Source organism: Stomoxys calcitrans, chromosome 2, assembly GCF_963082655.1.
Source record: "Stomoxys calcitrans chromosome 2, idStoCalc2.1, whole genome shotgun sequence".
Taxonomy (NCBI): domain Eukaryota; kingdom Metazoa; phylum Arthropoda; class Insecta; order Diptera; family Muscidae; genus Stomoxys; species Stomoxys calcitrans.
In genome coordinates, this window is record NC_081553.1 from 148,376,986 (window position 1) to 148,402,443 (window position 25,458).

General features: G+C 36.6%; 1 protein-coding gene across 5 annotated transcripts in view; it reads left to right on the top strand.

The window, feature by feature from the left end:
• LOC106084621 (tudor domain-containing protein 1) overlaps nt 1-25,458 on the top strand; it is a 787,010-nt gene that overhangs the window by 38,222 nt on the left and 723,330 nt on the right. For 3 of the 5 annotated variants that reach the window (XM_059361946.1, XM_059361950.1, XM_059361949.1), the window contains exons 1-3: nt 9,555-9,794; nt 24,694-25,298; nt 25,369-25,449. In XM_059361946.1, coding sequence (XP_059217929.1) covers nt 9,557-9,794; nt 24,694-25,298; nt 25,369-25,449 — 924 coding nt within the window. In that variant the 5' untranslated portion in view covers nt 9,555-9,556. Of the gene's footprint in view, nt 1-9,554; nt 9,795-24,693; nt 25,299-25,368; nt 25,450-25,458 lie in introns of those variants that run through there. The other 2 variants (XM_059361947.1, XM_059361948.1) reach the window with 2 other exon arrangements.

The window sequence follows — 25,458 nt, forward strand, 5'->3', positions numbered from 1 at the left end:
AACTGATTTTGATAAATTCTTTTTTCCCTCCCCTTTACTTTTTCGAACATTTTAAACAAAATTTTCGAAATTGAAAATTAAATATAGAAGGAAACATTTTCCATATTTTGATAGTTTTATAGTTTCGAAAATACAAAAATGTAAACAAAAATTAAAACAACAACAAAACGAAAAAACACGACACGAATTTCACGAGAGCTGCATACTGCGCTTATGAAGGAAAGTCAAAAAATAAACAAATGAGCGGCAGGTACAACTGCGAACTTTTCTATTTTCACGAGAGTAATTTTTATTATTGATTTTTTAAGCTGAGTATGCACCTCCAGCTAAATTTCGGTTACATCCATGACATAATTACCAGGTAATGTACCGTAAGCAGCTGAGTACACTTTTTTTCTCGCAAAGTGTCAACGAGTTTTGGTTGTGTGTGTGTATTATAGTTAAGAACCATAAAAACACAAACAACGAAAAATGGCGCGAACAAGTTACATACTGCTGATGGAATTGTTCAACTCCAGAGTTGTATCCAAATCCCAAAATTAGAATGTCAGTTAGGAAGTATCCAGAAATTTGGCAGCCTAGTGGGAATTTGCCCCACCATAGCCACAGGGTTGTATCGTTAATTTGCCTTAAAGCTGGTACTATATTCGCTTTAAACGAAATTTTTTCATGATTACTTTTTTTAGATAATAGATTTTCAAGCAAAATAATTTGCTAATTTCATTCAGTAGGACATTCCCTCATTACTTATGAAGAAATTTTTATAAAAGTATGATGTTATCATAGAGATTTTTGTAGTATTTCAAAAATAGTACCAGCGATTAAAGATAAAATGTCAATAAAATTTTTTTCAATACCTATAAAACTTCAACAAATTTCCATGAATTTTTTCTTAAGATAACATTCATATGAATTTTTTCTAAAGGCAAAATTTCAATGAAATTTTTTATATAGACATAATTTCAGTGACATTTTTTCTAAAGACAATTTATCAATAAAATGTTTTAAAAGATCATTCAGCTCGTCTCGAAAGGGAAACAAACAAAAATTGTAAAATTTAATGATCTCGCCCTAACGGGCAAAAAAATTTGAAAAATTAAAATTCGGCAGAGCCCGGCCAGGATTCGAACCTGGGACCGCAGAGCAACGGCGAGAGCCAATGCCGTTGTCTTAGCATTCGAAGCCATCAATGCAACTTCCAACAGATGCACAAGATCATGTGTGGTACGGAAGAAAGTGTAATTTACCACAGACAGAATGTCTGCCATTACACAAAAATAAATGCATTGGAAACAAGTAAAAGCGTGCTAAGTCCCTCCACCATGGATCGAATTTGTCGAGTTGTTTTCCCGGCATCTCTTCTTAGGCAAAAAAGGATATAAGAAAAGAGTTGCTCTGCTATTAAAACAATATCAAGATATGGTCCGGTTCGGACCACAATTAAATTATGTGTTGGAGACCTGTGTAAAATTTCAGCCAATTCGTATAAGAATTGCGCCCATTGGGGCTCACGAAGTAAAATAGAGAGAACGATTTATATGGGATCTGTATATAAATCGACCATAATAAACCATAATAAACACGTTTGTTGATGGTCATGAGAGGATCCGTCGTACAAAATTTCAGGCATATCGGATAATAATTGCGACCTCTAGGGGTCAAGAAGTCAAGATCCCAGATCGGTTTATATGGCAGCTATATCAGGTTATGAACCGATTTGAACCTTATTTGACACAGTTGTTGAAAGTAAAAATAAAATACGTCATGCAAAATTTCAGCCAAATCGGATAGGAATTGCGCCCTCTAAAAGCTCAAGAAGTCAAATCCCCAGATCTGTTTATATGACAGCTATATCAGGTTATGGACCGATTTCAACCATACTTGGCACAGTTGTTGGATATCATAAATACAAAGAAATACTTCGTGCAAAAATTCATTCAAATCGGATAAGAATTGTGCCCTCTAGAGGCTCAAGAAGTCAAGACCCAAGATCGGTTTATATGGCAGCTATATCAGGTTATGGACCGATTTAAACCATATTTGGCACAGTTGTTGGGTATCATAACAAAACACGTCGTGCGAAATTCCATTCCATTCGGATAAGAATTGCGCCCTCTAGAGGCTCAAGAAGTCAAGACCCAAGATCGGTTTATATTGCAGCTATATCAGGTTATGGGCCGATTTCAACCATACTTGGCACAGTTGTTGGATATAATAACAAAACACGTCTTGCAAAATTTCATTTCAATCGGATATGAATTGCGCACTCTAGAAGCTCAAGAAATCAAGACCCAAGATCGGTTTATATGGCAGCTATATCAGGTTATGGACCGATTTGAACTATACTTGGCGCAGTTGTTGGATATCATAACAAAACACGTCATGCAAAATTTCATTCCAATCGGATAAGAATTGCGCACTCTAGAGGCTCAAGAAGTCAAGATCCAAGATCGGTTTATATGGCAGCTATATCAAAACATGGACCGATATGGCCCATTTACAATACCAACCGACCTACACTAATAAGAAGTATTTGTGCAAAATTTCAAGCGGCTAGCTTTACTCCTTCGGAAGTTAGCGTGCTTTCGACAGACAGACGGACGGACATGGCTAGATCGACATAAAATGTCACGACGATCAAGAATATATATACTTTATGGGGTCTCAGACGAATATTTCGAGTAGTTACAAACAGAATGACGAAATTAGTATACCCCCCATCTTATGGTGGAGGGTATAAAAAGTACAGCTAATAAGCAGGGTTGTCGAGCTTGGTTAATGTGGTAATTGTATCATATTGGGTTGCCCAAAAAGTAATTGCGGATTTCTCATATAGTCGGCGTTGACAATTTTTTTCACAGCTTGTGACTCTGTAATTGCATTCAGTTATCAGCTGTCACTTTTAGCTTGCTTTAGAAAAAAAAGAGTAAAAAAAGTATATTTGATTAAAGTTTTATTAAAAATGCATTTATTTTCTTTTAAAAAATCCGCAATTACTTTTTGGGCAACCCAATAGATGCGTTTTCGCAATTAATACGATTTAAATACAACATACCAACGCACGGCCTTTGAAGCTATCACACCTAATATGGTTAATTTGCAATTTCTTTTAAATAACGCTTTTACTTTAATAAAAATAAGTTATTCATTCTACTTGTTAACAACCGTCATTTTTCTGCATTACGCTATTTGAACGCAACATTTTTTACATTGAATTTGTTTTACTTTAAAATTATAATAAACTAACATTCTATTTAATTTTCGTGATTTTTTTTTTTTTTTTGTCTAGCCACGCTACTTTTTGTCTGTATGTGATAGAAGCTAGACATATATTTGACTCATTTGCACTTTTTTCGGGTTAAATATGTGCAAAAGGGAACACAATATAATATTGGTCAATACACAACTTATACTATTAAATAACAATTTATTTAGTACAATTAAAAATATGTTCAGAGTATGCCGTCTTTACCAATCACTTGCCGTGATACAAAAAAACGAATTTCTATGTCAAAAATAATGAAAGCAATTAATACCTTTTAAATGTTTGAAAAGATTTTTACAAGTCAATACCATTAAAGCTATTTTTTATTTAATTTTCAAAAAAAAAGTTCGAGGGCATTTTTGAAACTTTCCTTTAAGGTAGAAGTGATGAGAGATTCCACTTTTACATATAGCAAACATCATAATGGCTACCAAAAGATTTTATTGGCAAAAGAATTTTTCAAGAAAGAAGGAAATTTAACCATTAGCTGATAAATAACCAGATACATATTTTGGAACTGTCAGAAGTAGATGTCGCTGAGAACTAATAGATGTCTGTTGGCTAGCGCATCAACAAAATCGATGTTTAAAAAAAATTTAATCATGGCAAGCACCACTCTACAACCTGTGGGGCTCAATTCTCTTTCTATGAAAACACAAACAGAAAAGTTTTTTTCGTTTTCGTAACATTTCTGATTTTTGTTTTGGATAAACACAAAAACAAAGACATTTTGTCAGCACATTTTCATATGAAAACAAAAATGAAAATATTTATTTCATTTCAAGAAAGAGTATTGAGCCCCTGTACCGCAATTCTGTATCTTAAGGACGGTACTACGTTCTTTTTTGTGGAAAAAATGCCGAAAATCGCTCTTTCGGTGGTGTGACAAAGTTACCACACTTGATTTTTTTGGGTTTGTTTGGCCAAAATGTTGCCATTTACGTACAAAACTAATGTTGCATCAAACAATTTATCGGCTGCTTACGTGCATGTGTACACTCAAATCTGAGTGCTTGGGTCGTACTGAACGTCATGTATGTTGTCATGTAAGTTCGACCAAAACCCACCCCTTCGTAATTAATAAATATTGAAATGCAAAACAATTTAAAAAGAGACAAATTCAGCATTCTCGCATTCATAAAAATAATTAGATTTGGTAGTATTTTCACTGTTATAAGTTAAATAAGCAAAACTTTCCAAAAGCCTTTTTCAACATATTCCATTCTCCAAATATTGTTGTTGTAATTGAAAGACCAAAAGCACAACACATTCTTTCACAAATCTCATATTTCGCACAGATTGATTGGGTTGCTTGTTGTCAAAGAGATATTTATTTTTCTTTCGAGTATATGTATTTATGTATATATAAAAAAAAACTTTCTTATTATGCTTCCACAAACACTTTATTTTTTTGCATCCAGAGTAAGTCCATGTGACTAACGTTACTAACACTAACAAACACTCAGTTACAATTAGAAGTTTGGCGATCGCGTTTATTTTGCGTAAGAAAATGACTTGTTGCACAGCGACTGTGGTTGTCGGTTTATATGGGAGCTATATCCAAATCTGAACCGATATGAGCCATTTGCAAACCGCAAGGACCTACATCAATATTAAGTATCTATGCAACATTTTAAGCGGCTAGCTTTACGCGTTCGACCGCTATCGTGATTTCGACAGACGGACGGACATGGCTGGATCGACTCATGATGTCGAGACGATCAAGAATACATATATTGTATATACTTTATGGGGTCCTAGATCAATATTTCGAGGTGTTACAAACGGTTAGTATACCCCCATCCTATGACGGTGGGTATAAAAATTTACAAAGCCACATGGTTGTCCCCCAGAACCACCAGGCACGTCCTCCTGCATAGACATAGAAGGAAATCTGGTTACCGCTACCGATAGTGTGCATGGAAAGAGTAGTTTAACCAGCTGCCAATGTCCGACGATGGCGGCGAAGAACATATCCATAATGACGGTATGGAAGGTTTACCTTCTGGTCAGAATAAGGTTCAAGTAGCAATCACCCGACTGAAGAACAATAAGGCAGCAAGAAAGGAGACAAAGCGGAATGTGCCAACCACAGGGGAATGAGTCTCCTCACCATCGCATACAATATACTCTCAAGCGTACTGTGTGAAAGATTGAAACCTAAAGTCAATGGATAATTGGGTCCCCTCAATTAGCTTTATTTCTGGTAAATCCACCATAAACCAGATATTCACAATGCACGATATCCTGGAAAAACTCGAGATGGACAGCTCAACTCTTACCATCTCTTTGTTGACTACAAAGCCGATTTCGACAGCCCTGTGCGTTCAAAAGTTTTTCAAGCCATGTCTGAGTGTGGTACCCCTGCAAAATTAGTAAGACTCTGCAGGATGACACTTGCTGATACACGTTCCGCAGTAGGAATATTAAAGATCCCTCCGAACCATTCAATAACAAACGAGTTTTCAGACAAGGAGACACCTTATCGTGTGATCTGCTAGAGAACATTACACGAGATGCAGATGTAAATAGATATGATACACTACTCACAAGAAAACACATGCTACTTGCCTATGCCGACGACATCGATATCATGGGTCAGTCCGCGGAACTGCAGCCTTTGAATGAATCGAAGAGAATCAGTGAAAGTGGGTGTGACAATAAATGAAGATAAAACAAGTAAAAGAGTGCTAAGTTCGGCCGGGCCGAATCTTATATACCCTCCACCATGGATCGCTTTTTTCAAGTTCTTTTCCCGGCATCTCTTCTTAGGCAAAACAGGATATAAGAAAAGATGTGCTCTGCTATTAGAGCGATAACAAGATATGGTCCGGTTTGGACCACAATTAAATTATATGTTGGAGACCTGTGTAAAATGTCAGCCAATTCGAATAAGAATTGCGCTCTTTGTGAGCGCTCGATTTATATGGGAGCTGTATCGGGCTATGGACCGATTCAGACCATAATAAACACGTATGTTGATGGTCATGAAAGAATCCGTCGTACAAAATTTCAGGCAAATCGGATAATAATTGCGACCTTTAGAGGCTCAAGAAGTCAAGATCCAAGATCGGTTTATATGGCAGCTATATCAGGTTATGAACCGACTTGTATTTTATTTGACATAGTGGTTGAAAGTAACAATAAAAAACGTCTTGCGAAATTTCAGCCAAATCGAATAGGAATTGCGCCCTCTAGAGGCTCAAGAAGTCAAGACCCAAGATCGGTTTATATGACAGCTATATAAGGTTATTGACCGATTTGAATCATACTTGACACAGTTGTTGGATATCGTAACAAAACACGTCGTTCAAAATTTCATTCCAATCGGATAAGAATTGCGCACTCTAGACGCTCAAGAAGTCAAGACCCCAGATCGGTTTATATGGCAGCTATATCAGGTTATGGACCGATTTGAACCATACTTGGCACAGTTGTTGGATATAATATCGAAACACGTCGTGCAAAATTTCATCCCAATCGGATAAGAATTGCGCACTCTAGAGGCTCAAGAAGTCAAGACCCAAGATCGGTTTATTTGGCAGCTATATCAAAATATGGACCGATATGGCCCATTTACAATACCAACCGACCTACACTAATAAGAAGTATTTGTGCAAAATTTCAAGCGGCTAGCTTTACTCCTTCGGAAGTTAGCGTGCTTTCGACAGACAGACGGACGGACGGACATGGCTAGATCGACATAAAATGTCACGACGATCAAGAATATATATACTTTATGGGATCTCAGAGGAATATTTCGAGTAGTTACAATCAGAATGACGAAATTAGTATACCCCCCCATCTTATGGTGGAGGGTATAACAAAATGGTATCAACGCCCAAAACGCTTTGTACATCGGAGCATATAGAAAATGGAGAAAGTTAGGAACCACAACATTGAAAAAGTTGCAGTTTTATCAACCCCGGCACTGAAATAATGGAAATGAGTGATAACAGTACCGCAATTCTGTAACTTATAACGAACATCGTTCAATTAAATATGTCGACAAAAATCATTTGTATTAAAGACTATGTTATTCTATAATTCCTCCTTAACAGAAATCGTTATCTAGTTTTGTTCTCTGGCAACTCTACCACAAAAAGCGAAAAACACAAAGAGGGATCGACAAAAATAATAAAGGAAACCAGTCAAATGCTTCTAGCAACAACACACTTTTTGCTGACTTTTTGAATGTTTTTTTTTTTTTTTTGCTGTACTATTATTTGAATAGAAAGCATTAAACAATGGTCTAAAGCCGGACAATATCCAGCAACTGACTCTCAAAAATATTGGGTTGCCTAAAAAGTAATTGTGGATTTTTTAAGAGAAAGTAAATGCATTTTTAATAAAACGTAGAATGAACTTTAATCAAATATATAATTGCCATTTTGTTCGATAACCTTTTGCCATCTTCCTGGCAAATTTAGTATTCCACGCTCATAGAACTTCTGGCCTTTATCTGCAAAAAACTGAACCAAGTGCGATTTTATAGCCTCATCATTGCCGAAAGTTTTACCATTTAAGGAGTTCTGCAAAGATCGAATAAATGGTAGTCTGATGGTGCAAGGTCAGGGCTATATGGTGGGTGCATCAAAAGTTCCCAGCCAAGCTCACTCAGTTTTTGGCGAGTGACCAAAGATGTGTGCGGTCTAGCGTTGTCCTGGTGGAATATGACACCTTTACGATTGACCAATTCTGGTCGCTTCTCCTTGATGACTGTATTCATTTTGTCCAATTGTTGACAGTAAACATCCGAATTAATCGTTTGGTTCCTTGGAAGCAGCTCAAAATATACCACACCCTTCCAATCCCACCAAACAGACAGCATAACCTTCTTTTGGTGGATATCAGCCTTTGAAGTGGTTTGAGCTGGTTCACCATGCTTGGACCATGATCGTTGTCGACTAACGTTGTTGTAAACAATCCATTTTTCATCTCCAGTTATGATTCGTTTTAAAATCGGATCGAATTCATTGCGTTAAAGTGCATATCACAAGCGTTGATTCGGTTTGTTAAATGAATTTCTTTCAATACATATGGTACCCATATTAAAATTGACGCCAAACAAACAAATGTAAACAAAATTTCGCGCATTTTTTCTAAAGCAAGCTAAAAGTAACAGCTGATAACTGACAGAAGAAAGAATGCAATTACAGAGTCACAAGCCGTTGAAAAAATTTGTCAACGCCGATTATATTACTACTATTGGGTTGCCCAAAAAGTAATTGCGGATTTTTCATATAGTCGGCGTTGACAAATTTTTTCAACGGCTTGTGACTCTGTAATTGCATTCTTTCTTCTGTCAGTTATCAGCTGTTACTTTTAGCTTGCTTTAGAAAAAAAGTGTAAAAAAAGTATATGTGAAAAAAATTCATTCTAAGTTTTATCAAAAATGCATACTTTCTTTTAAAAAATCCGCAATTACTTTATGGGCAACCCAATATATTACCAACAATTACTTATTGGGCAACCCAATAATAAATAATTCCTCTCATAGTCTGAAATCCTTCTTTCATTAAGTTAAACACATCACATATCTAAATAAATTGTACACAATTATTGAGGAAAAGTGCTATCAATACGGAATTATTCGTATAAAAATTTGCGGTCATTTTTTTTCATATTAAGAAACACACGCTACCACGCTTGTTAATTGTTTGTACACACTCATATCCGAAATATTCTAAGAAGAAAACAAGAGAAAAATACTCTAAATATTTGTCGTTTAGCTAACGAATTTCTATTCGTTACCGAAAACAGCTGATTTTAACGAAGTCGATTATCGTTAAAAGTGGCTGTCGAAACCCAAACTCGTTAACTTTTCTGTTAAAGCTGGTACTATATGCGTTTTCCACAGTTGAAAACACAAATTTTTCACGGTTACTTTTTTGAAACACTACAAAGATCTTAATGAAGAAAACATGATACTTTTTTGAATATTTTTTCATAAGTAATGAGGGAATGCCCTACTGAAAGAAATCAGCAAGTTTTTCTGCTTTAAAATGTATTATCTAAAAAATGTAATCCCGAAAAATGTCGCGAAAAACGAACATAGTACCAACTATTATTGCTTTTTAACTGAACGATTTTCGCTAAAACACTGTACTGAAGTCCACTAATGGTTTCAACTCCTTCTAACACAACATGGCATGCCGACATGTGTTGTTTAAGTTTAAGCTTTTTGCCAACTCTGTTTCATTTCATTCATTCCAAATCAGTATTCGATGTTCCCTTTTCTCATTTGTTTACGTCTTCCAATACCAAAGCTTTGTTTTGAACAAGCAGTCAATGTTTTGCCGGTCAAGTTTTGCTACTGAAATAATCTTTTCTTCGGTAATTTTATCGACTGTCGTTAACGAAAGTAAATTGCGTTTCGGATCAATTAAGAAAATGAGCAAAAAAACGCAATTGACTAAATTGTTTGATCATAAGTTTGTTGCAAGCACATTGAAAAATTATCGACGTTGCCCAAAATGCCGGAATGAGTTTTCCTTTTGGTATGATGCTCTTGACAAACATTCGAAGGGTAAGATCATGGTCGGACGTCCATACCGTTAAACTGTATTGGAAAGATTGCCGCTATTTTGATATATATGAAGGGTTGCCATGCACAACAATAAAATGCCAGATGGATGTTTGTTTACACTTTGGGTAAATTAATGGGCAGCCGCAACACAGAATAGCAAACAAAACTCTTTTGGATGGATGTTACAAATTTCAGATACGATGATTATTAATTATTCCAAATGTGATGACTGTTGGTTATTTTTTAAGTTTCAGTCCGCCATCAAACTCACTAAGAGACGATTTCATCCATTGTACAATTAAAGTGAACATTATTTTTTTTGGGTGATATCCCCAAAATTCCCTGAACAATCCCCAATAAAGTAGTTTTCCCCCTTATAAAATCCCCTAACTAAAAAGGATTTACTGAGTAGTTAATTTTAATTTTGTCATTGTGAGTCAAAAAAAAAAAACCTACGTGAAAACTTCAGCCAAAAGTCCGTTAACAATTGCGGCTTTCAGGGACTCTAGATGTCAAATCGGGAGGTTTATATTGGACCCATATCAGGTTATTAACCGATTTGACACATTTGTTGGAAGTCATTAAATAAACACTATGTGTAAACTTTCAACACAATCGGAAACCAATATCGGCTTTCAGGGCCTTAAATTGTCAAATCGGTTTATATGAGAGCTTCAGCAAGTTATAGACCGTCTTGGACCATACCTGCCACTTCTGTTAGGATAAAAATAGCAGCTACTAGGTGCTCAGAAGCCAAGTGGATAGACAACTTTATATGTGAGTTATTATATCCAAATCTGAAGGAACATTTTACTTTAATTGGCTATGACAGAATATTTGTTCAACTAGCCGAACGTAGAATAGCGTTCCAAGCGCCTCGATCTTCTGCGCTCGTTCTGAAATCTCTGACACCAAGTTTCAAGGTGTCTCCCACCACTTGATCTTTCCATCGCGCTTTTGGTCTTCCCGGTTTGCGTGTAGCACCGTGTTTGCCTTCAAAAAACTTCTTTGCTGGAGCTTCTCCATCCATTCTGGCAAAATGAGCTAACGCAGCCGTTGTATTTTGATACGTGTAACTATGCTATCGTCGTCATACAGCTCGTGGTTAATATATCGCCTATATTCTCCATTATCGCAAACTGGTCCATATATTTTACGAAGAATCTTTCTCTCAAATACTCCAAGCACTGCCTCGTCTATTTTCACAAGTACCCATGTCTCAGAACCGCAACACGGGTAGTATCAGTGTCTTGTATAGTGTAATCATCGTCTGCCGAGAGGTGGCCTTGTTTCTAAACTGCTTTCATAGTCCAAGTAGCATCTGTTTGCCATTTTTATTCTTCGCTTAATCTCAAAGCTGATCTGTAGCGACATGGCCTTTTTTAAAATGGACCAAAATTTCAAGGATTCAGCTTCATTACACCGTCCCATGGTAAAAAAATTTTTTTTGGAAATAAAGAAACGCGTAACGTCCATTTTTTTGTGTTAGATCTTTATAACTTGGGATCCTTTGAAGGATTTTACGTATTAAGATTTAATTTGAGCTCGAAGGAAACATTTATACAGCATTTTATTGCTAATTAAACAGAAGTTACACCTAGAACCAAAATTTGGCAGTTTATAGTGTACCGCTCGACACAGAATTACTCCTAAGGCCGCTATTGTTAACCAATCATCACAAAATTCTGCAAATATTTATCACTTTTTCAGCCTTTTCATCGACCAATGCTATAAAATTTGGTGAAATCGGTTGTGATTTAGATATAGCTGTCCTATATACATACCGCCCGATTTTTACTTAAATGGTAGTAGTTGCCCCAAGTTTTTACCGATTTGCACGAAATTTTTTATGGAGTGGTGTATTGCCCATAGAAGTGGGGCACCCTATATTTTTTCAAAATGCAAAAATTGCCAAATTTGTTGTGTTAATGTGAAACGGGTAAAGGTACCTCAATTTTTTTATTGAATATTGTGGACGTAAAAGCAGATCAAAATTTTGTACTACTTGCCAACACACTATTATATCCTAATCTTTCAAAATGTGCTTATCTTTGCGAATACCTTAATGCAGCGAGAACAAGGTAGCGAGAAACGTACGATCTGAAACTGCACTGTTTGCAAAGCTGCAAACACAAAAGATGGCAACGGCATACACCAGTGAAAGCACTTGTCCCGATGACATAACGGCGCAGAGGCAAACCATTGCCCACTTCATGGAAAAGTCTACAAAATCTGTACTTGAATGCAGGAGCCTTTCTCAAAAAACCCCTGGTACGACCAGGAGTTTTGAAATGCTAAGAATGCGGTATACAAAATATTTGAGAGGTATCGAGAGAAAAGGAGAGAGGAGAAACGTCTACTGCAAAGAAATAAACAGGAAATGGAAAGAGGTGAGTGTGAGCGAATTGAGATGTACAGGAGTCAGAATGAATTCCGGAAATTCTACCAAAGAAATCAACATCAACTGATGACATTGGTGTAGGCACATCCTCCTGCAGAGACAAAGAAGGAAATCTGGTTACTGATACAGATAGTGTGCTGAGGATATGGAGAGAATATTTTACCCAGCTGTTAGTTTCCGAAGATGGCGGCAAGGAGGATACCGCAGATCCAATCCCTGATGGTGGTATAGAATGTTTACCTCCTAGTCAGAATGAGATTAAAGTAGTTGTGACCCGAATAAAGAACAACAAGGCAGCAGGAGGCGACGGGTTGCCCGCTCAACTATTTAAGATCGGAGACGACATGATGATAGGGCTTATGCATCAGCCTGTCCACGCGATTTGGCTAGAAGAACGCATACCGATGATTGGAACCGCAGCATACTATGTCCCGTATACAAGAAATGAGACAAGACGGAACGTGCCAACTACAAAGGAATAAGTCTCCGCCCCACCGCATACAAGATACTCTAGAGTGTACTGTGTGAACGATTAAATGAGATAATTGACCCCTATCAATGAGGCTTTAGACCTGGAAAATCCACCATGGACCAGATATTCACACTGCGCCAAATCCTGGAAACACCGGGGAAGGACAAATCAACACCTACCATATCTTTGTTGACTACAAACCCGCTTTCAATAGACGTATACGTTCAAAGGTATTTCAAGCCATGTCTGAGTTTGGTATCCCTGCAAAATTAAGAAGACACTGCAGGATGACGCTTGCTGAATCACGTTCCTCAGTAAGGAAAGAATCTCTCCGGACTATTCAATACCAAACGAGTTTTCAGACAAGGCAGCTTATAGTGTTATCTATTTAATATCCTGCAGGAGAAGATTATACGAGATGCAGAATTGAATAAATATGGCACATACGTGCTACTCGACTATGTCGACAACCAGCACCTTAAGGTTTGAAGGCGGCATCTCTGAATCGTGTGCCATATATAGGGAAGCCAGCCAGTAATAAGACTTATTTATTTCAAGGCTGGCTACTACTGAATCTTCAGTGCTTAGCGACGGAAGAAAAAAAACATTTAGACTACTCTATGCAAGAATACAAGCTCTGTATGTTCGATTCCCCGTACCATTGAGTAGTTTAAATCCCGGAATTCTTAGTTTACGAAATATTTCTCCACACACCCGTGATTCCCTGCCATCAGGGGGACCTTTAGTGCAGCCGAAGCGGCTTTACAATGTTGGAGATTAATCTATAGAAACCGGGCCATAGTCAGGATTCCCAACTTCCATCACTGTTGTGTTAGCCTCTCCTTCTGATTCCGCCAGGTGTTCATCCTCACAAGATTCATTAGATCTTGTCATTATGAGCTTTCGTTCGCATCCAGGGGCAGGTGAGAGAGCAGTGGAACCACACAGGAGTTCGCAAGTTATGCGAGTTATACACATTTATCGAAGAGTGGACATATGCGTCCAACTTGGAACAGGCATAGTAGACTATTAACTCCGAGTAAAAAAATCCAATTATATCTGGCGTCAGATATAATTGGTTCCGAAAAATGATTATATATAATTGGACCTAAACGTATCAAATTAGTTCTAATTGGATAGAATCTGATACAATTGTATCTCGAATTTTATCCAAAATATAAATAGATCCAAATATAAAAGATTTAATTAAATATTAAATTAAAAAAAAAAATTTGCTGTTGTTGTTTTTTGTTTACATTTACATTTAAATGTCGTTGTTTTTAATTAAACTCTTATTTTTTTACCATTTTTCCATATTATTGATGTCTTAACTTTTTCCGCGGGTTTTGAACATGGGTCCTCTTTGCTAGTCAGTTGCGCTACCATTTCAGCTAACCACTGTACGGGTACATTGACCACTTTTGACTTCTCCCACTTTCTGGGAGCCATAACTTTTGGTCTACTGAACCGATTTGCATTATTTAGGGCTCTAGAGATATATCTTGATGAAATCTTAAAACACATGCACAATGTGCAATGCTATCGTGCACCGTAGTTGTTGTTGTTGTTGTTGTTGTAGCAGTTTATTGTGTTCTATCTTTCGTCTGATTGATTCTGTTGAGTGTCAAGACCCAGGAACTCTGCGACTAAGATGGGGTGCGTCCGCAGGGATCTGGGTCTGAGTCGATTGGGTCTGGCCGGGCAGTTGTACAGGCGATGTGTATCGTGCGGTCCCTGATTACAATCGGGACATACATCTTGCACGTCGGCTGCATATGCCGGAACGTAATTGAGCCAGAACTACTCTGGTTTGCCGGGGGAGGTCAATTTCTTCAGATGCAATGGGAGGCGGTCGTTCTCCAAGGACTACATTCACCCGGTAGCCATTCACCGCATCTGCTCCTGTGTCTGCATGAATGTTGTTTAGACCCGCTTGATATGCCCCTTGATCTAGAGGTTCTCTCTTGTAGTGCTGAACCTCACGCTCTAGATCATGTAGATCTACCTTAAGGCTTCTGGGCGGTGGATATCTATCCACAAGATGATGATTTGGATGGTTTCTGCGATAATAGCCCAAAAGGTATTGCTTAGACAGCTTGTAGTTATGTCTTTGCACTGGTAGGATCTTTGTTTGCTGATGGAGGTGGTCCACATGAGAACTGAGGAGACAGCCCGTCGCAGTTCGGAGGGCGGCATTCTGAAAGATCTGAATATTATTCCACTGCATGTCACAAAGTTGACGAGACCACACTGGCGCTGCATAACTTACCACAGGCCGGCCAATTGCTTTGTACGTGGTCAACAAGGTTTCTTTGTCTGCACCCCAAGTGCTGCCAGCAAGTGACTTGAGGACCTTGTTTCTACTTTTGACTTTATCGCTGATTGCTGTGGCATGGGGAGAAATGGCGCCACGGATGACATTCGTAACTTCGCCCACGGTAAATTGTGATGGCTGTTCATCGGCTCGGAGACCACGAATTCGGCGAATGGCTCTCCTTCTTGCCCTGTCTCTCTCGTGATGCACAATAAATTGACGGTTGAACAACCTGGCCAAAAGTGACTGAGGTCCTGTCATCCCGTCTACCGGGGTTCGAGAGTGACTTAACAGTAGACCACAGTTTGCCTACACCGGTGCCTAAGTTACATTGCTCCAAGTGTTCCAGCCACAAATTCCGCTTATGGTCGTTGACTACCCTGTTTATTTCCAGATTCAGCCCGCTGATTCTGGGATTATTGGGGTCCATAACACGAATCCCATCACTCTCATCTGCGAGTACCACTGCTTGCGACGGGAATTTGGGCCGCACTTGGGGTATTCGACCGGCTGATATAAAGCGAGCGGCTGCTGCGTTAATGATGTCTCGGAATTTCCTCTCGGCCACTAGCACATCAGAGGGGGGTGGCAGTTCACTGAAGCGGCGATTGGTATACTCTCTGAAGCCAGCCCAATCGGCCTTCTTATGATTGATAAACGTCCGGCGCTCAGAGGTTATGAAGTCGGGTGGTCGGTCGATGGTGAGAATTATGGGGAGGTGGTCTGACCCCAAAGAGATCACGGCTTGCCAAGATAGGTCACTCAGGAGATCAGGGGATGCAATGAAGATGTCTGGCGAGCTACTGTACCTCCTCGTAATCCTAGTGGGAGCATCCTCATTCACCGTGCAAAACGTGGAGCTTTCAATCTGCTCTGCCAAACGTATGCCTCGTTGGTCGTTACCTAGGGGAGAATGTCATGAAGTGTGATGCGCATTAAAGTCCCCTAGAACCAGACGGTTATGGCCAGATAGTAACCCACTTATGTCGGGGTTGTAAGCTTGGCCATTAAGTGGGACACAGCTACCAACCGGCGGTATGTACACGTTGTATAGCTCTATCTCGGCAGTACCGGACCTGACTGCTATCCCCATGCACTCCATGTAGGGGTCACAAGCGCCATGCGCAGGCGAGATAGGTCTGTATTGCACGGAATGGTGTATCACGAAGGCCAATCGCCTACCTCCATTCCTTGAGCGATCCTTACATAGCACATTGTATCGGTGACAACTGTGCAAGCTGCAGGTGTTGGTCAGCTTTGTCTCCTGGATCGCTGCGACCAACATGCTCTTTCGACTCATGAAGTCTACAATCTCATCGATCTTGCCACGGAGTCCGTTGCAGTTTAACTGCAAAAAACGATACACTTCCCGGCACCGTTAATGAGAAATGCGTTATATAGTTTTGAATTTCAAAATTATGACTTACCGGGTAAAAAAAGTTGATATGGTGAGATCCAATTTTATCTGGGATCAAATATAATTGGATCCGAATAATGGTTATATATACAATTTGATACAATTAAATACAATTGTATCTCGAATTTGTCCGAGATATAAAAAGATCCAATTATATTTAATAATGTCTAATTGGATATTAAATTAAAAAAAAATGTGGTTGTTATACCCTCCACCATAAGATAAGGGGTATACTAATTTCGTTATTCTGAATGTATCTACTCTACTCGAAATATTCGTCTGAGACCCCATAAAGTATATATATTCTTGATCGTCGTGAAATTTTATGTCGATCTAGCCATGTCCGTCCGTCTGTCTGTCGAAAGCACGCTAACTTCCGAAGGAGTAAAGCTAGCCGCTTGAAATTTTGCACAAATACTTCTTATTAGTGTAGGTCGGTTGGTATTGTAAATGGTCCATGTTTTGATATAGCTGCCATATGAACCGATCTTGGGTCTTGACTTCTTGAGCCTCTAGAGTGCGCAATTCTTATCCGATTGGGATGAAATTTTGCACGACGTGTTTTGTTATTATATCCAACAACTGTGGCAAGTATGGTTCAAATCGGTTCATAACCTGATATAGCTGCCATATAAACCGATCTTGAGTCTTGACTTCTTGAGCCTCTAGAGGGCGCAATTCTTATCCAATTTGATAGTATTTTGTTATGATATCCAACAACTGTGCCAAATATGGTTCAAATCGGTTCATAACCTGATATAGCTGTCATATAAACAGATCTGGGGACTTGACTTCTTGAGCTTCTAGAGGGCTCAATTTCTATCCGATTTGGCTGAAATTTCGCAAGACGTTTTTTATTATTACTTTCAACAACTATGTCAAATAAAGTACAAGTCGGTCTATAACCTGATGTAGCTGCCATATAAACCGATCTGGGATCTTGACTTCTTGAGCCTCTAGAGGTCGCAATTATTATCCGATTTGCCTGAAATTTTGTACGACGGATTCTCTCATGACCATTAACATACGTGTTTATTATGGTCTGAATCGGTCTATAGGCCGATACAGCTCCCATATAGATCGATCTCTCTATTTTATTTCTTGAGCCCACAAAGGGCGCAATTCTTATTCGAATTGGCTGACATTTTACACAGGTCTCCAACATAAAATTTAATTGTGGTCCAAATCTGACCATATGTTGATATCGCTCTAATAGCGGAGCAAATCTTTTCTTATATCCTTTTTTTGCCTAAAAAGAGATGCCGGGAAAAGAACTCGACAAATGCGATCCTTGGTGGAGGGTATATAAGATTCGGCCCGGCCGAACTTAGCACGCTTTTACTTGTTTTTATTAATAAACTATTACAGCCTTATTCACAAAAAATAAACTAGGTTTATAAACCGAAAATAGACATAATATGTCTTTTTGTTATTCACAAACGAATAATGGCTAGAGATGGGCGATGGGTAAATACACAAAAGGTATTTACCCGCTAAATTGGGTAAATATACGGGAATTTACCCATTTATACCCAAAAGCCGGATATTTATAATTTTGCAGATATCATGGGTATAAAAACATTTTCCAAGCAATTTTTGCTTATTCTTTAGGTTTAGAGGGACACCAAAACGCATTGTTTCAAATTTCATTACGATCGGATGAAAAATGCTCCTTTTATTGGCTCCATACTCTATATCGGGAGATCGGTCTATATGGCAGCTATATCCAAATATGGTCCGATCTGGACAATATTCCACAAAAAGGTTTAGAGGGGTACTGACTGTGCCAAATTTCATCGAAATCGGATGATGACTTAAAGTCTGAAGATCGGTCTAAAAAGCGATATATAACTATTAAAATCCGATTTTATGAGATCAGAATAGTTTTATAAACCGAAAATAGACAAATTATGTCTTTTTGTTATCCACAAACGAATAATAGCCAATTTTTCCTTTAATAAACCTATTTTAAATTTAAACAAGTAAAAAGGCGTTAAGTTCAGCCGGGCCGCACTTTGGATACCCACCACCTCGGGTATATATGTAAACCACCTTTCGTCAAAATCCGGTGAAAAATGCATACCTTATGCCCCATAGCAGCTTTATAGACATATGATCCGATTTGGACCAAATACTTACAAGTAGAAGTCATTGTTCAATTGCGCCTTTTATGAGGCTAAGACTTTAAATCGATATATCTGTCTATATGACAGCTATATCCAAATCTAAACCGATTTGGGCAAGTTTCAGAAAAATACCGAAGAGCCTAACACAACTCACTGTCCCAAATTTCAGCGAAATCGGACAATAAATGTGCCTTTTATGGCCCCAAAACCTTAAATCGAAAGATCGGTCTATATGGCAGCTATAACCAAATTTGGACCGATCCGGACCAAATTAACGAAGGATGTCGAAGGGCCCAACACAACTCACTGTCCTAAATTTTGGCAAAATCGGACAATAAATGCGCCTTTTATATGCGCAAGACCTTAAATCGAGAGATCGGTTTATATGGCAGCTATATCCAAATCTGGACCGATCTGGGCCAAATTGAACTGGGATGTCGGCTGACCTAACACAACTCACTGTCCAAAATTTCAGCATAATCGGATAATAAATGTGGCTTTTATGGGCCTAAGACCCTAAATCGGCGGATCCGTCGATATGGGGGCTATATGAAGATATAGTCCGATATAGCCCATCTTCGAACTTAACCTGCTTATGGACAAAAAAAAGAATCCGTGCAAAATTTCAGCCCAAGATCTCTATTTTTAAAGACTGTTGCGTGATTATAACATACAGACGGACGGACATGGCTAGATCGTCTTAGATTTTTACGCTGATCAAGAATATATATACTTTATAGGGTCGGAAATGGATATTTCGATGTGTTGCAAACGGAATGACAAAATGAATATATGTATATAAAAAATATTTTATGCTCCACCCTCGTTTAACAGTTCAATCAAAAAAAATTACAAAATGGATTACAGAGGAAAATTTTCATTAAGTCAGCTAAACCCTAATGAATCTTTGTCACAGATCACGACAATTCGATTTCCGACTATGCGAAGGAAATTCCTGCCAATTTTGTGCACAAAAAAATTTAATGATATTATTTTGTTTAGAACATAATTTTAGCTGTGTATGTTGCAGAACTTCAACATGTCAAGAAATTTAAAATTTTTTATATTACACGTTTTGGTCTAATAAAAATAGGAAATATCAGGAAAGTGAATTTTTTCATCCATAATGTATATTTCGATTCTTTGTTTTTGCTATTTTTGAATAATTTGTAAATTTCAGTACAATTAATAATTTTATGAAATGCCAGATATTAGGGTTGCATTCCGAATAAGAACCGGTTTATAAAGCAGAAAAACAAAATGTTATTTTTGTAGTTGCAGGTTTTTGTTATTTAGTTATATATTTTTGCAACAAAAATTTAGATTTGGTGTATATTACATTGAAAATGATAAAACACATGCTCGCAATTATTTTTTAACCCGGGTTTCGGATATATTTAAATCGCCACTAAATGAAAATTGCTATAGAAACTGAAAATTTGCCATAACAAAACGAAAATTTGTTGATAAGTTTATTTTAACTATTGGCTTGTTCTTAAACGTTTTCGAATACAAACTTTTAGTTTATTAGACAACAAGTGTGCAATAACAAAAATGCACTTCAAATCTACAATAACTTTTTTTGTGACTTTTTGCCGCCAGTGATGTTTGAACATGGGCCCTCTCGTTTGCTAGTCAGTTGCGCTACCAACACAGCCAACCACTTGCTTATGATGTGCGCGGCTAAAGATATACAAATAAAATTATCTTAGAACAAACAGCGCCAAACAGTGGGCCAAACGTCCAAAATTTGAAATAGGTCTACAACTTTTTATCTGTTTATTATAGTGTTACATAATGTACCAGACATTTGTAGAGGAGGACATAGGCTTTCAGGAAAGCTGTTGTAGGTCCATATCTCTAACACTGGCTAAGATACAGGGTGTCAACATTGAAGACTTAACTTCTCCAACTTTTTGGGAGCCATAACATTGGATCTACTGAAACGATTTGCATGATTTGTATTTCTGTAGAAAGGGCTTGATGAGATCTAAAAAAATATACACAATGTTTTATGTCATCGTGTACCGTTAATGAGATATGCATTATATAATTTGAAAATATCATAATTTTTATTCGGTTTTTTTTTAAGTTTTTTCTTTAATAACTCCATCAATTTTTAAGTTTTATACTTTAATTTTCACACAAATTGTGCCAGTATCACGAATCATGTCTATATATTAAGCGGTTTAAAGGCGCCATTGCTTCCAACAAGAAACACTTGTCTTTGTTAAAAAATTTTAAAATTTTTAGAAAAAGGTACTAGCATTTCCTTCCGCAAACTTTGGCCATTTCAATTTTCAAGTTTCACACTAAAATAATTCCACGGGGATTTTTTCACCTTATTGAACTTGAATTAAAGTTTGAAATGTTTCCAATAATTAAATATATGTCTCATCTACACATATGTACAAACTCTATATGTCGAGTCTACACATATGTGCAAACTTTATTGCACATATGTGTAGGTAACTTTAATTTGGTATCACTTCTTCTACAAAACACAAAACGATCGGAAAATATGTATCTCTTTTCCATCCGCTATGTAACCGGCAACATAAAAGTCAATTTTTCAAAAAAGTAGATTTTTCCAAATTTTGTTGTTGCCGGCACCATTAGCCATGGAAACCAACCGATTTATTTACGCAATATAAATCAAGGGAAATTTCCATACCTTTCCGACGATGTATAAAACGTTTCCCAATTCGGATTGTATCTTCTCTAAATTCAATCTAGACTTCACTTAACTAGGTGTAAACATCGGTATTTTTGAAATGTACTCTTATATGGGAGCTTCAACAAAATATTGATCAATTCGTCTATGGGTTGAAACATACTTTTTCCATGTCGTGAAAATGTCGTATGCCAAATTTTCGAAAAATTGGAACAAAAATGTGGGTTCCAGAGCAAAGATACCAAAAATGGGGGGTACGTTTGTATGGGACCGGCACCTTAAGTTAGACCGATTTGGAACATATTCGGCACAGTTGTGGATAGGTTTAAAAAACTGCACATTCCAAATTTCAGCCAAACCGGATAAAAAGCACTCATTTTATAAGCTTAAGATACGTAATTTTAGATTGGTATAGCTACCATATAAGGAAACTTTCAAATTAAACATCTGAAGCTGATTAAATGCGTACTTTTTATCCGATTTGGGTAAAACTTGAAACGCGCAATTTTCGTAGACATATCTACAACTGTGCCGAATATGATGCAGATCGGTCCATCGTTAGGTGTCAGTCCCATACAAAAGTACCCCCAATTTTTTTTTGGTTTTTTTTTCTCCAATTCTTTTGTTCCAATTTTTCTAAAATTTTGCAATATTATTATATTACATTTAGAAAATAAAACTCCAATATATCAAAAATTACCAATTGTTAACACCAACAATCACATATTGATCAAATTAAAAAAATAAATTACAAAATATTTCACGATTTGAGAATTGAAAACTTTGTTAGTAGGTTAGGTTATGTTAAAAAGAGGGTGCATATATTAATCCACCACATGCCACCATGGATATACATACACCTAAGCCAGTAATCGGTTTGTTGTGCGCTCTAAAAACTGTAAAGTAACCTCTAAAAAGAAAATTTTAAGTTAGGAATTCGTGCTACTTACAAAATTCTTAATTGTTTTCAATACCACTCCCCTAAGTTGATTCATGCCTGGTATTGTGCCTCCACCTAAGTGCCGGTATCTGTTAGACGCGAAGCCGGCCACTGACAAAGGAAATGCTCCAACGTCTCATCATCTTCCCCGCATGCCCTACACATGCTATCACTTGCCGCACCGATTTTCTATAAGTGAGCTCGTAGTCCTATGTGTCCCATTATGATACCAACAGCTATACCGACCTCCTTCTTACTTTCTTTCAGTAATAGCCTCGTCTTCTCACGATCTTACAATATGGGACTCGAATGAAAGGTTTTCGGAGGTAGATTACGAATATGGTCAGGAAGAAGGAATAGGCTTTATAATTTATTCATATTGGAAACACCACCCAAAATCAAAAGCGGACCGATAGGGACAATATGAAAGCTATTGTAGAGTAGAATATGAATATGGTATTAAAAATAGGGTTCAAGTATCCCTGTGGTCGCCCAACTCCAAAAACTGTCCAAAACAGACATACATATCAATATAGGACTCGTTTGAAAGGTATTCGGGAGTAGACTATGAATATGACATAAAAAATGAGGTCCAAGTGATTGATGGACCTACTACCAGATATAGTAATATATATAGTATCAGATAATTATATATAATTGGATATGGCAGATCCATTCGGATCTAATTATATCCAACTTAGTCTTATCCCAGATATATTTGGATCTGACCATATCAATATTATATTTATTTTTATTTTACTCGGGTATTTAAATTTTTACAGAAACCTGGAGAAAAATACGCTGGAACTCAAGGAGAAAATCGGAAGATTGGATAGTACCCAAGATTTGAGCCTACACAAAAAAATAAGGAAAACTTTTTCAATTAAAAATTTAAGTGAAAATAAAAATGTTTTAATTAAAAAAATAATGGAATCAATATTTTTTACTTGAATCCAGATTTATTTTTTAATTAAAATATTAATTGATTCAATCATTTTTTAATTGAATCTGAACTTTTAAATTTGAAATGAATTTGAACTTTTTTCAATTACTATTGTGATTGATATATTTGTCATTTTCAATTAAAATATTAATTGATTCAATCATTCTTTTAATTGAATCTTAATTTTATATATAATGTGATTGAAAATGTTATCTTTTTAATTAAACAATAACTTCCTAAACAACCAATTATTGTTTTGGCAGTACGTTTTTTCAATCATGATTTAATTGAATCGAAAACTTATTGGATTCAACAGCACTGTTATGACTGTCCGTTTTTAAAAAAGTTTGGTCACTCTAGATTTTAATAAATTCTTTCTATAATAGAGCCTACACAGAAAAAACATCAGAAAAACTTTTTTAATTAAAAATTTAATTGAAAATAAAAATGTTTTAATTAAAAAAAATCGAATCAATATTTTTTTAATTTAATCCAGATTTATTTTTTTAATTAAAAAATTAATTGATTGAATCATTTTTAATTGAATCTGAAATTTTGAATTTGGACTTTTTTCAATTACTATTGTGATCGATATATTTGTCATTTTCAATTAAAATATTAATTGATTCAATAAATTTTTTAATCATTTTTAATTGAATCGAAAACTTTATTGGATTCAACAGCACGGTTATGACTGTCCGTTTTTAAAAGTTTAGTCGCTCTAAATTTTAATAAATACTTTCTATATATAGAAGATAAAACTCCCTACAAACAGTCTTTCGGTTGGCGCAATTATAATCTTATTTATGACCAAAATATGCATATTAATGGCATAACGGCATCTTAATCATCGATCTAATCACAACATAATCTATATATAAATGTGTTTCAGTTCGATTTACTTTCCCAATGCATGCAATTCACAAAGTTACTGCAATAAAAATATTTTAATTACTGTTAGTTTATGTCGGTAGCTAAACATAGATCCGCCTCACTACTCTTTCTTTTATAATTCGGGAAACAATACTTTCCATTGCATTTAAAGGAGTGATCATGAACCCAGACATAAACCTCAAATTCGTGTTCCAGCAGTTTTACAAATGTGAACCATGTTGGATTGAAATTGAGGTAGCCCCTGTACAGCGCGCTTAACGCAAAAATTTTAAAATAACATTTCTATATTTTTCAATTAAATTTTTATTAGATCCAATTACAAAATTAATTGGATATTTCGGAATTTTCAATTATTTTTGTAACTGGATCAATTAAAAAATTAATTGAAAATTTAACAAGTTTCAATAATTATTTTTTTTTAATTAAAAACTAAATAATTATACTAACCAATTTTGTAATTGAAACCGATGTCTATTTTTTTCTATGCACGCGCTCTAAACTTGTCACGTACATATGAAGCAGTTGTTAATACATAGCGGGAGTTGTTAATACATCGAAATCGATTAAAAAGTACGTCCCCAGTTTCTTTAAAAGTTAAATTGGGATATCAGCTGCTTAACTGAGACTTTTATTTCCCCCGGGTTAAAAACAAAATTAAAGCAAAATAATCGAATCGTATTTGTTCAATTAATAATAATCACCCTTATGATTTTTTTAGATGTTGTTAAAAGCAATCGTCCAGTCTTGTTACCATGCGGTCACAATTTGTGTGAAAATTGTGTGTACCACAATCGGCAAAATTTAATGTGTAATATTTGCCTAAAACCCGTCCCATTGCCATCTATAAAAGTATCACCACATTTTCAAATACGAGATTATTTCCACCTGAACAAGTATCTACTTGGAGAATTAAACAGTCTTCGATATTATAATAAGGAGGGCTCGGCAAATAGTACACTACTGGCGACTAACCAAACTAGCCTATTTAGTTGTAACAGCAACCTTGGTGGATCTTTAACGGCCCAACTGCCGTTAAAATGTAAGAAATGTGAGTTTACATCGGCTGTCGGCAAATGCCGTCAATGCAACGCATCATTTTGTAAAGCCTGTTTCGAAAGCGTCCACAAAGCGAATAAGATACTTAAAATGCATAAGCTGCAACGTCTGGATATGTCAAATAAATCCGCGGATATTGAACCTCGTTTCTGTCGCCGTCATAAGCAAACAAATGATCGTTTCTGCTCAAAATGTAACCTTACTTGTTGCTCTGAATGCGCTCAAAATGATCACCAATTTCATGGTTGTCAACACCTAATGGAAGTTGTAAGTACTCTATAATCGATATGTCAAGCAGAAAAAGTTTCCGCGACATGAATACTTCTTTAAATCGTAGAACAAATCATATTTGGATAGCATCAATACCACTTTGCAAAATGCCCGATCATCACGCGAGTGCATAAAGAAAGCATTAAAGGTAAGTCCA